We start from the raw sequence: 13,250 nt of genomic DNA, 5'->3' as shown, positions 1-13,250 counted from the left end.
AGTTATATGCACGAGTGGTTTATCTGTTATCTTCGTATTAGTTATATGTACAGTAGAGTTTCACTGTTATGTTCAAATCAGTTATATATACACAATATTAATTCCAGTGTGTGATATTGGTCGCTATGGTTTACTATGCAATGGTAGCTGTTCCAGTAGACAGTGCGATAATTCTGCCGTAATATCTTCATGTGACAACATAACTGGGGAGTGTGACAGTGGATGTCAACCAGGCTGGGGTGGACTAGATTGTACACAAAGTAAGACACTTATCTTAATTTATAATAACTTGTTCTTGACTTATTAAGTGTTATTTTGACAAGATGTCTTTCACAATTATAAACATGTTTACAGTCATACGAACGTACGCTGGTGTGTATGTGTGTGTGTGTGTGTGTGTGTGTGTGTGTGTTTGTGTGTGTGTGTATGTGTGTGTGTGTGTGTATGTGTGTGTGTGTTGTACTACATTACATACGCATGAAATACTTTTCCTAAATACACTCCTTCAGAGGTGGAAATGTTTATCTGACAAAATAATAAAACCTCAGGCTGGGGTGGACTAGATTGTACACAAGGTAAGATAATCATTTCAATTTATAATAACCTGTTCTTGACTTATTAAATCTTATTTTAACAAGACGTCTTTCACAGTTATAAACATTTGGACAATCATACGAACGTACCCTGGGGTGTGGGGGTGTAGGGTGGTGGTAACGCTATCGTACACTTTTAAAAAGGTATCATTGCAACTCGTATTGTAACATGTGTTTCTTGGCACGAAACATTCATGACATAACATATGCCTAACCAAAACACAATTGCGGTACATACCGTTTTTCAGTACACTCCACCTCCAGTAACATCACATGACATTTAGACATTTAGACATACGACCCCAGTGTTACGTCATATTTGAATATTTGAAATGCGCCTTCAAACTGATCCGAGAATATATATATATATATATATATATATATATATATATATATATATATATATATATATATATATATATATATATATACAGTGAAACCCCTCAATACCGGACATCCAAGGACCAAGTAAAATGTCCGGTTTTCAGAGGTGTCCGGTTTTCAGGGGTCTGCCTGGACGGAAATACCTTCCGTTCTCCATAAAATAGGGAAAGTGTTAAAGTGTTTTAAAACAAGAACAACAAGAATATTTTGAAAAATGGTGCATTTATGAGCATTTAGAAAAATAAAAACATCCATGGGAGTAATATTGAATAAAAAATACATTAAAAAGTCCACAAATCGTCAATCAATCGATAAATCAGCCTACGTTGAGAAACGTATCCATCGATGTCTGTTGTCTTTCACATCTGTGTTTAACAATGGTTGCCTGCGTTAAACTTTCTAATTCCTGTACAAGCAATAGGAAACGTTCATCTTTCTGTATTGCAAAGTCTTTTAAAATCTGAAGCATGTTCAACACGTCAGGATAGCTGAGATTGTTTCCCGGAACAGATACATCTTGTTCGGATTCGTTATCGCTTCCGACATTGGGTATTTCATCCCCACGGAAGTTGGCCACTAGTTCTCTATCCCACTCGTTTGTGCAGTCTTCAATCGGCACGTCATCGTCGAAGCTGGTCAAGATGTCAGTGTCCACGTCGGCAATGACGAGTTCGCGTGCTAGTCGTGATAACGGAATGTCGTCGTCGTCGTCATCGTCTTGAAGCACCGATTCGTCGGTCGGCGAGAAACCAGCGACGGAGAAACACTTGCTGATCGTACTCGGCTTCGTTTCGTTCCAAGCCCGTGAAATCCAGTGAAAAGCTTGCGATCAGTCCTTTTAATTGTTTATTGTCAAGTTGCTAATCTTGCCTGCTGAGCGGTACCTGTACTGTATGCAGCGGTGATTACACTGATAACAGCGATCTCGAGCATGCGCATATTGTACTAACAAAATTACATTAAAACATAATAATAATAAAATTACTACCAACAGTTCAGTTATTTAATAATGACATGTTTCGGCATATTGCCTTTTTCAAATTAACAATATATATGTGTGTGTGTGTGTGTGTGTGTGTGTGTGCGTGTGTGTGTGTGTCCATTTTACTACATTACATACTCACGACATACATGCGTCAAAAGAGGGATGCAAGGGACACTAGGTCTTCAACTCTGAAAGCTAATATGCGAATTCATATGACTAACAGATTGAAACAGAAGCGCATTCAACGTTCAGATTGTGTTTGAAGATAACATACCAATACTGTTTCGCAGTATTTTGTTAATCACTGGAAGCAACAGCAATACAATTTTGGTGGCATTTAATTCAATGATGGAAATGCGTTTTTGAAGAAATACTAAAACTGTCTTGCATAATAGTAAACACAAATAATAATGTGAAATACCAAAAGTTGTTATGCAAGTTATTGTTACTATAATAGAGCTGTGCAAAACACCAACTGTCTTGCAACATTTTGTTTTTATTACAGAATGTCCATATGGTAGATACGGTAAAGATTGTAAAGGATTCTGCACAAACAGACTTTGTCGTGGAAACTCGCCATGTGATCACGTGACTGGAAATTGTGTCGATGGCTGTGAAAGGGGATATGAATCACCTGACTGCACTACGAGTAGGTGTTTTATAGTTTGCTTACCTTAAACAATATAGTCACAGTTACAGAAGTGCAATAATGAAACGAATTATATGGCAAGAGCTAATAAATAAATAAATAAATAAATAAAATAAATAATGTGTTTAATCAAGCCTTTGTAACTGTAATAGTATACGAAGTTACATTATTTCAATTATATGACAAGAATTTATATATGTATGTGTGTGCGTGCGTGCGTGCTTGTGTGTGTGTGTGTTTTATACTGTGTGTGTGTGTGTGTGTGTGTGTGTGTGATTGTGTGTGTGTGTGTGTGTGTGTGTGTGTGTGTGTATGTGATTGTGTGTTTTACACTTTATTTAATGAGACGTTTATATCCAAAGCAACATAATCACAATTACACGATTTCAATTATATAGCGAGGGATAATAATAAATAACTAAATTAATATGTATATAATTGTGGTGTTTTTAACAAAACGTTTACAACTTATTCGATGTAGTCACAATTGCAAAATGCCAATTCCAAGCTGAACGATGACTACAGTAGATTGTAGGAGTACTAACAAGAAAGTGCATTATGCATTACGTTATAGCCTGGTCCAAGCAAAATATTAACACAACGAAGATCATCGGAAAATAATTATGCGTGCACACGTACACTTTAAGCTTGTTTAACTAAACTGGCATAACTAAACCGATTTAAAATTAAGTGTGAAGGAGATCTTATCACTATACCGGTGTAGCTAAACCAATTTAGCTAAAACTCTTCGAAACGTGTTTTAAGTTAATTAGTATAACGCGAAAACGACAGTGACTTCAAAATCAGAATAAGTAGTAAGTGTGTTAGGAATGGTCTACCAGACGCGTAGTCCATTATTGTTATGATAGCTTGCGCAAGAAGTGCAATTAACTACGCTTCCGTCTTTGCATGTCTACACGCTCGTTATTTCCAACGAAAATAATTTTAGCTAAACAAGTATGGTTAAACCAATTTATGTTTAAGTGAGAACACCGCTAATGGCAATATTTACGGAGACATACTCATAGACAGACTGCGACACGTCTGGAAAATATAAACGTGTGGAAAATGTCTTGGGTTTGGTGTGCACCGATCTGCGATGGGTCACAGCTTTTTACGGGAGCCAAACGATCAGCTTTGTGCGAACATGTGGTCAAATATGGTTTCTGCCAATCAATAACAGAAATGACAGAGTGGTGATTTCGAGTGTGGAGCATTACAGTTTTAGAGACTGTAATGTTGCAAAACTATTATGCTGCTTTTCTGTTATTAGTTAGTGTTTAAATGTTCTTCAGTATTCCCGTAAAGAACATTTCAATCTGTATGCGTCTTGACGCCCTGTTTTACAACATACAATAAAACACATTTGCTTCGATAATTGCGACGCAAATATATTTACAAACATGTTTACAAATATGGAAGGCATAAGGACATCTATCACCCTGTATTGATATTTTTAGACTGTAAAAAACATATATCATACTGTACTGATATTTTCAAATTGTAAAACTATTTATACCATTCTATTGATATGATATTTTCAGACTGCCGTGGTACCTATGGCTTCAACTGTAATATGTCTTGTAGCTCTCGGAACTGTTACTACACCTCCTCGGGATGTGACCAGTTTTATGGAAACTGCACAGGAAAATGTGTGGATGGTTTTGAATTACCCGACTGTGCAACTGGTAACTGATTACTTGTTACTACTAATGTGCATTGCATGTATGTTTGACCTTATTGTGTTATATACTGTTAAAATATTGATCATGAAACTAAATACTACATATATAGTTCTCAGTGACGTAGCCAGCGCGTGGTGTAGACGTACATTGTCTCTTATTTCCAGTTTCTTAAATCGAAACGCAGGTAGAAGGTACGTATACATATGCTTATGTACAACTTGGACCCAAACAAAAGGATAAAACCGGTACATAATTCTGCATACTAACAAAACGCCCCCTCGAAAAACATTATTTCGCTTGGCCACTGATTATGCTAATAAACCACAACACCTATAGGGCTAATAATAGTCAATTTGTCGACATAAAATTGAATAGGTAAAACGATTTATTTAGTTACCCTTCACATCACGTTTTTGTTGTATACTTCTGTTATGTTAATAGGGTTAATGTCCAACTAATCAGAATTGTCTCTGGACTCTGTTAACAGATCAAAACACAGCTGTCAATACGGAGCTGGTGGTGCATACGACATTTATACGACGCACCCATACGTTCACCAGGTGGGTAATACAGTATTATTTCACTGTGTTTCAATGTAAATGCGAGTCATACCGGGTCGCAAATAATATACTATCAAACTATATTATTCTACAGTATGTCGCGGTAGCAATTTTGGATCTGAGTGCAAGTTCAGATGCGGTGACCGGCATTGTGATGGAGACAGTACAACGTGCGATGCTCAAAGCGGAACATGTATACATGGTTGTCAGCCAGGATGGAAGAAACCAAGCTGTATCAAACGTGAGCAGATCTATATCAAGTTGTTTGAAATTCATTAAACTTCTCTCCTGTATAAAAATTAAGCATTGTGCTGTTTTGATTTAATGTAAACTGCACTTAATCCTACCTATTTATGTAAGTATAATATTGACTTAAGTGTACATAGTTCTCTAAATTTAGTTGGTGGTACATCTCGTTGAACTTACAGATAAAGATTTCAAGACAGAGGCTTGCTTAGATCGTTTAGCACGCATCAGAATTTTGATGAGAGTGGATTTTCGTAAGTGCTTTTCAGGAATAAATTCTAGTGACTCGTCAAGTAGTTTGATAATTCAGAACACCTTAAATGATAAAAAACTGAAGTATTTACTTGTCGCTAGATACGATTTGAAACTTTTTTATTGTGCAATGCTGGACGAATTTGAAGATCATTATACAAATGCTTATCCAGGGGAGGTGCTCCCAGAAACCCAATGTGTATCAAATACATACAATACATGTTTTCCTTTTTAGTGATGTACATGGAATGTTGCTGAATGCCATATAGATAATGCATATTAGCGTATGTTTGAATACTGTATGTGCCCTTTTTATGCATTACACATATCATGTGAATACTGTAGGTTCCTTTTTAAAATGTTGCACCCCTTCCATAGAAGAATTCTACATTAGGCCCTGCGGATATTTTACACTGCCTGGTTTGAGAAACATATTAATATTTGAATGAAAAAAACCTAAGCTTTTACACGGAATTTATCCAACAGTGTTGTAAGATGCCAATGGGATCTCTTTGTTTTGCATGTGTACCTCTGAATTCGTATAGACACAGCTGTTCGTCCTTTCATATATGTTGGAACTACATAGACGATTTAGTTAGTACTGTATAGGACGTTTTCCTTCCCAGTTTGCACTTTAAGCTAATCTTAATTTTTGATGTAAATATGAGATTGAATGTTTGGTTACTAGAATGTATTTTTCACGTATAAAGGATTTGACTGCCATAGTTCTACAGTACGCCTTGTGTTATACAGAATGCATTGGGACATATGGCCGAGATTGCAACTATTCGTGTAGTGACAGAAAGTGTAAAGACAACACGGTGTGTGATCACGTGATAGGATCGTGCAATGGACTGTGCGTTGCTGGTTGGCAAGGAGATGCGTGCAATCAGATTGTGAGTATGTCTGAAGGTGAGTCCACCTAGCCTGTTCAATGCCACAATAATCAAGTGCATTAACATTCATAATTAGTTGCCCGTACTCGTCCAATACAGCCGACCCGCACGTCCGCAGGTCCGTCCGTCCCTCCCTCCCTCTCTCTCTCTCTCTCTCTCTCTCTCTCTCTCTCTCTCTCTCTCTCTCTCTCTCTCTTCGACCTAACTGTAAAGGGAAACAACTCCAATTAAACTTTGGCGCATAGGCAACACAATGAATGATCTGTCATTCACTTTTAGAAATAACTGCACTATTAAAACCTGTTATTTAACTCAAATTATTGACCAATGGGTTTTTCATATTTCACAAGAAGATAGAACGTATTTGTTATTGGGAATTAGTTTTCTTTTCCATTTTTTATCTCAAGAAATACCAAACAAAATTAACATATTATATATGGCTGGTCGGGGTATATTAAATGTGATTTTCATTTCAACTTTAGAAATCAGTCAGAATGACAATGGATCCACGAGTATTGCATTGGCCGTTGCCTTGGGAATAGTTTCCATACTACTGATTGCACTTGCTGTGGTCTTCTTCTGGTATGTATATTTTATAATTCTAAGTCATTCAAATTCATGCAGTCATTTTAAGGTTACACTCCATGCAGGTCAATACAATTTTTATGTCAGAATATATTCATGAAAAAATACAACGCTATCGAGAAGGTCATGTGACTACTAATTTTTGGGAGTGTTCTCAACTTGTTAAAAATCAACATAGGTCGACCACGAAATGGTTCAGTTAACATCTCGCATACCTGAGCACCGCCTCATGTTGCTGTTATAAAAGTGGCACTATACCACTTGCACAGTTGTTATCAGTTAGTACTACATATAACAAACGAATGGTTTATTCAGATACTACAGAGGTAGACTAACATCAAAGAAACATTAAAGAAAAACATATTATAATTTTGTAGTATTTTTTATGAGGAACTATTTCCTAAACCAGACTACATTAAGCTGCTACAACAAGTACCGAGACGACAAATGGCAGTGTATTGCCTTAAAAGGACAAATATAGTGAATCGTACCTAAATATTTTTATAACAATCATATTGGTTAACTAGTCTGCCATAGGCGAACAACAGCTGGACCCACATGGACAACTCATTCTGAATTACTGAAATGTGTTCATTAGAGCTGGCGATTATCGCGGTCTTTATCAGACATGAATTGAAGTGGACATGATGTAATGGTAACGTGTTGCGATATTGATCATCCCATGATGACATATAAAACAAAATTTCGCTTTAACACTACCACCAGAACACTTTGATAAATCAATCGCCGGCTGCATGACGTTAAACGTTTGATAATCTGAAATATAGTCTTAAGAGCAAAGCCAAGTTTGTTTTGTTTAACACGACAAGATAAGAATTGTATTCTCTAAAACTTCATAGCGTGCAATACAGAGAAAATATAAACACAATTATAACGACGTTATTAGAATTAATCAGACGTTTAATAATTTTGGCCGCATAGACTTTAAAAGGAAAATAAAATTTGTATTGTGTACGTTTGTAACGACAATTGATTAATTGTGTACGTTTGTAAAGACAATCGATTAATCAAGTATCGTCTATATCAAACATTTGATAATTCTGACAAAATCTTCAAGCGAAAGAAAACTGTTTTGATTAACGACACCAACAGAGCACATTGATTAGAGAAAAAGAAGTACAAAAGAAGAACATATCGTGAGTTTTTTAGCTTTACTGAACAATTTGGTGAAAATGCAGTTGAGTGATAGATATATTCTGACGGACATCATGGATTGCTGCGTACGACTTCTGCCCGTGCTGCACGGACCCTCCCGATCACTGCAGTGGATAGAGGGTAGAGACGCCATCTTGGATTTCGTACCTGAAGAAGAAATTCATTCTATTTGTCACATTCCCAGTCTGGAGCTCGACGCGGTAAGACGTGTTTGTTTCGCTTGTGCACACGTGCTTTTGTGTGCTCGACTTGGGGATCCTTCATTTCGTTGTTTTTGTCAGCGAAATACAGTTTTCTACTGGGCTGTATGCGGCCATTGGAACTGATTGAACGCTGGAACGCTTCTCGTTTCGACAGCCTGCACCACCAGGTTGGATTCTTTTTTAGCGAGATTCCTTGCCGCCACGTCATTTCTCCGGCTGACTATGTCGACTTGTTTTTTCGTGACTCGTATGACGGCCATTCTGCAGAACGCCACGGTTGTTCGCGTTTAGTCTCTACACGTTCGAGCCTGTCCTAGCAGCACTGGAAGATTGACCGCCCCACTCTAAGAAGAAATAGGAAGCGGGGTCGTCCCTTACTACTCGTTTCTAGACTTTACTTTGCTTTATAGTGATACCATCTCGTCGGGCCCGTCCGCACCTCTATGCCAACCCATGACGACTGGACTATACCCTAGTCTGATACTCTCTCTCGTTCAGACGGATCCGGCTTCTCAAGATCTGTATTTCAGCACAGCACTATACCTTCAACCTCTAATGACTGTCAATCTAGGGGTTTTCTTGACGGGATGCAACCTTATAAGCTGTGCACCCAAACGGCCTTAACGAGGCCACTCACATGGACATATAGATCGGACTTTAAACTTTTATTCCTTCTTTCAAAATTTTATGTCGAAATTAGTTTCTATTTTAATATTATTAAATAGTCCAATCCTCTCTTCTTTCTCTTATTTATTTTCGGACTGTCCTTCTAAAATGCTCAAAATTTTATAAATATTCGGCCGAGCAGTCAATTCTTTTTATTTTTGGCTTTTTAATTATTATTTTTTTAAATTCTATTTATAAACCTTTTTACAATTTGCTACGTTCAAAATTCTGCACATTTTCAACTGCTCCCTGAACCACTTCCTCCCCCCCCCCCCCCCTCCCCGTTTTATAGATTGTCAAACCAAAACAAATTTATAAATGATTGTTCTGAAGGAATCCTGATAGGAGCAACGCGTTTTGCTGTGTGTAGTACTGAACAAAGGTTGTTTGAATGTCGCATTCACTGGTTGCCAGTAGACCGGCCTCGGTGGCGTCGTGGCAGGCCATCGGTCTACAGGCTGGTAGGTACTGGGTTCGGATCCCAGTCGAGGCATGGGATTTTTAATCCAGATACCGACTCCAAACCCTGAGTGAGTGCTCCGCAAGGCTCAATGGGTAGGTGTAAACCACTTGCACCGACCAGTGATCCATAACTGGTTCAACAAAGGCCATGGTTTGTGCTATCCTGCCTGTGGGAAGCGCAAATAAAAGATCCCTTGCTGCCTGTCGTAAAAAGAGTAGCCTATGTGGCGACAGCGGGTTTCCTCTAAAAACAGTGTCAGAATGACCATATGTTTGACGTCCAATAGCCGATGATAAGATAAAAAATCAATGTGCTCTAGCGGCGTCGTTAAATAAAACAAACTACTTTTTTTGGTTGCCAGTATGGATCAACGAAACGTTTATCAGTTTTTTTTCAATGAAAAGAACTGTGGTAAAATGGTGCATATCTCTCTGAATAAGATTGGTAACATAAACACAAATGTTAGACACTTTCGTGTTGTGTGCTCAGAGGAGGAGTTTGACAATATTCCACATTGCGCGGAGTTTATGGGACACGACTTTCTGGTAGTGATGAGACAAAGAGAACCCATTTGTTTATGGTGCACGAGGAAACCGGCCACGAGAAAAAAAAGTATGTCCAAATAGACAGTGCAAAACAAACTGTGATAAGACAACAAATCGAGTGTGAACAGTGGAAACTAAGAAAAGCCAGTCAAAGACAAAGACAATAGAGAACCAGTGGAGCGTGACAGCAGCCAGGAAAGAAAGGAAATTACAAAGAGAAAGTAACGAAGCGGAACAGCAGTAGCGACACTGAGTCAACAGACAGTGACAACAGCACGGACACGGACGTGTCAACAACACCAGCGACACCAACAAAGACAGAAGTCAAGGTAAACACAAGTGGAGGTGTGTGACTGGGTACCCCAGAGAACCCGTATTAAGACTGTTCAAAACGCAGTGACTGAAGTCAGACGAGAGCAACAGTGACAGTAGTGACAGTGACAAGAGTGTTTCTTTGTTTGGAATAAAAGGCACAAAAGATTCGTTTAAAAGATGCATAGGAGGAACAATTAAACGAGAAGTTGTATTGTGGTACAACTTAAAACCGGACAGAAAACGTAATTGTTTTGTGGTTAATAAAAAGTACAAGAACGTGATGGCTTTTAAAGAGGATTTACAGAAAAAGACATTAAACAAAGTGATAAAATATTTAAATTTATTGATGAATTTTAAATAATAATAATAATATATAATATGTTTACTTACCTTTGTGATATAGATACTTACCGGTTCGTTCCTAGGTACCTGTGAGGAGTAGGGCTGCCAGAAGTCCCTTCTGTTGGTTGCTATCTGCTCCGTAAAAAGACAGAATAAAACATTTGAAACGAAAAAAAAGAGTATTGTTTTGGGAAAGCCCAGTGTAGGACCACCAGAGGCCATCTCAAATGATCCCGTGCTTAGTACGGTTTACATCTAGTAATTTGCATAATACGAAATGGACACCAAATTGTATTTCCTAAAATGTGCGTACATTATTACAAACACATGCTGAACACATGTTACTGGGTAGACCTACTTGACATATTACATGAAATACACTGTTTTAAGGGATATCTTGGCATGTATTTTTGTCTTAATAATTTCAGGCATGTGAGGCGTTACAAGATGACGCCAGGATCTACAACAAAAGAAAACTCTAGTGTGGCAAACCAAGATGGTGGACACTATGAAATCGTGTGCAGACAGACCGGTCGTGATCGAGACATCGCGAGAGTTGACACTTCTGATGAGAGCGGCTACGTGAATTCATCAGGGTCACGTGGAACAGATGATGTTTCACAACGCCCCTTAGGTGATGGCGACAGTGGTTATGTCAATGCAGGACAAGATATTCAGCTGAACGAATATGAACATCTTGATCCATCGCACTCACCGCAGAATGTCTACGATAAAATAACTGGGAATTAAAGACTTTCGCTCCAATTCTGGCAACCGCCACACCAACAACTGAATGGAAACTATTTTGGGACGAAACTCGTGTAATTATTGTTTCATTAATAGTTGACAAGGCATTAGAATAATTGTTCCATATCAAAAATAGCATTGCCTGCTCCTTATGTTGTCAGTAACATGTAAATGTGTTTTATATTTGTGGCGAGCGGGATTGTCTGCTCCAAATAGGTTAGCTTATTTGACTGCATTTGTGTCTGAAAGCACTGTCATAGTTAGTTTTTTTCAATAAAATATAATAACTTTGAAGCTGTTTTATGGAGGACAGCATTGCATGTTTCAACAAGGTTTCTGGAGGACCACATTGTGTGCTCCATAACTCGTTTGTTCAAAACAATATAAATAGTTTGGGTTTTTGGGGTTTTTTTTTTGTAGGACAGCATATTGCTTGCTCCATCGTCGATTTATTCAATAACATATAAATAGGTTTCGGGGGGGGGGGGGGGGGGGGGGGTATAGAGGAAAGCATATTGCCGTCACCGTAGTTCGTTTGTTCAATGACACATAACTAGTTTCCTGTGGTTTGTTATGGAGGACAGCATGGCCTGCTCTAAATAGGTTTACTTAAATGCAGTTGTGTCTGGAGAACTGCATTTGCTGCTTCATTTTACGTTTTTCAATAAAATATAAATAGCTGTAGATTTACGTTTTAATGGACGAAAGCATTGCATGTTCTAAATAGGATAGTTTATTTAGGAGATAACCATATGGCGTTTTTAGACTTGCAGTGTTATTGTCTATTTGATCTCACAAATGCCATTTTTGACCGACGCCCGTTTTTCGTTTTAGGAGGTCGATATTGTAAGAATCAACTGAGATAACGAGAATCCTTATAGGAATGAAAGACAGAAGCCATATTGTTTAACTTAGTAATGTGTCATATATCATTAACTTACTCGTTTCTGTATCATTAAAGGGACATACCCTAGTTTTTAAACACTGAGGCATATGTTTGACTATTAGAGCCGTTTTTGATAACTGAAATCATACTTTACTTAGATTTTATTGTTTAGATTATCCATTTATGTACATTCGACGTGTTTTTGGTCATCCTGGTGTTTTTAATATCACAAAATGCATTTCTCATATTTTTAAAAACGCACGTGCGTCTTTAGAAATAACAGTTATGGAGTCGAGCTTTACTCTATTTTTAGAGGGTTTTTCACCGTTTCAAAGTCACAGACTCATGTTTCACTAAACTGTAACTTTATCCAAATATGTCACAGGTTTGTAGATTAACTAAACTTGTGCGCATTTTCGTGGGCTGAAACTAGGGTGCTTCCCTTTAACTGACCCACTACAATATAAAACCATAAATGGATGAATGAATGAATGAATGCATCTTTAACAGAGCCATAGCAGGACAACCCCTGAGTGTATTGTATACAGTGAGTACAATGTGCTGTACGTACCACCGTCCACATATTTACATGCCAGATATATTCTGATACACACAGTTCCATGATCACTTTGGCCTGACATGGGCCTGTACTTCCACTCCAAGTTGTTCAGCAATTCCGGGGTAGATGAAAACTAGTTTATCAGCTTGGCTACCCACTTGCCCATAGGGCATTTTTGTCAAAGCCAAATTTCTAAACTCACGCATAGACATGGTGCCGTCCCGCCATGACATCAACTGGTAGAGGAACCACTGCTGGTGTACGTTAAAGATGTCTTCATTTGGGATAGATTTTGTTGTTTATTGTTTGTTTGTTTGTTTGTTTGTTTGTTTTGGGTTTTTTAGTTGGGTGTCGTTTTGTTTTTGTTTTTTGTTTTTGTTTGTTTTAACATATACAGGAACTAGTTCTGCCACAAATATAGAAAGATTAACAAAAAATATTCATATATATTATACTAATGAATGAACTATTTTAGCACCATGAACAGACAGCCTTGTTCACTATGGGGAAGTA

At 37.8% G+C, this 13,250-nt stretch overlaps 1 protein-coding gene across 1 annotated transcript; it reads left to right on the top strand.

Moving 5' to 3' along the window:
* The first annotated feature begins 116 nt into the window (after positions 1-116).
* LOC121373728 (multiple epidermal growth factor-like domains protein 10) lies at positions 117-11,734 on the top strand. Its single transcript, XM_041500483.1, has 7 exons — positions 117-260; positions 2,468-2,611; positions 4,156-4,299; positions 4,951-5,097; positions 6,108-6,266; positions 6,733-6,832; positions 10,974-11,734. Exons 3-7 carry the CDS (start codon positions 4,188-4,190, stop codon positions 11,293-11,295), a joined length of 840 nt encoding a protein of 279 aa, XP_041356417.1. The 5' UTR covers positions 117-260; positions 2,468-2,611; positions 4,156-4,187; the 3' UTR covers positions 11,296-11,734.
* Positions 11,735-13,250: the final 1,516 nt, after the last annotated feature.

This window comes from Gigantopelta aegis, chromosome 5, assembly GCF_016097555.1.
Source record: "Gigantopelta aegis isolate Gae_Host chromosome 5, Gae_host_genome, whole genome shotgun sequence".
In the NCBI taxonomy this organism is placed as follows: domain Eukaryota; kingdom Metazoa; phylum Mollusca; class Gastropoda; order Neomphalida; family Peltospiridae; genus Gigantopelta; species Gigantopelta aegis.
The sequence above is the reverse complement of the archived record's forward strand: the minus strand, read 5'-3'. Positions and strand labels throughout refer to the sequence as shown.

Excerpts from the sequence above, each read along its gene's own strand:
- LOC121373728 (XM_041500483.1), top strand. The coding sequence starts at position 4,188 with ATGTCTTGTAGCTCTCGGAACTGTTACTACACCTCCTCGGGATGTGAC. Across the intron at positions 4,300-4,950 it reads ATTACCCGACTGTGCAACTG|TATGTCGCGGTAGCAATTTT; the intron begins GTAACTGATTAC and ends ATTATTCTACAG. Across the intron at positions 6,833-10,973 it reads CTTGCTGTGGTCTTCTTCTG|GCATGTGAGGCGTTACAAGA; the intron begins GTATGTATATTT and ends TAATAATTTCAG.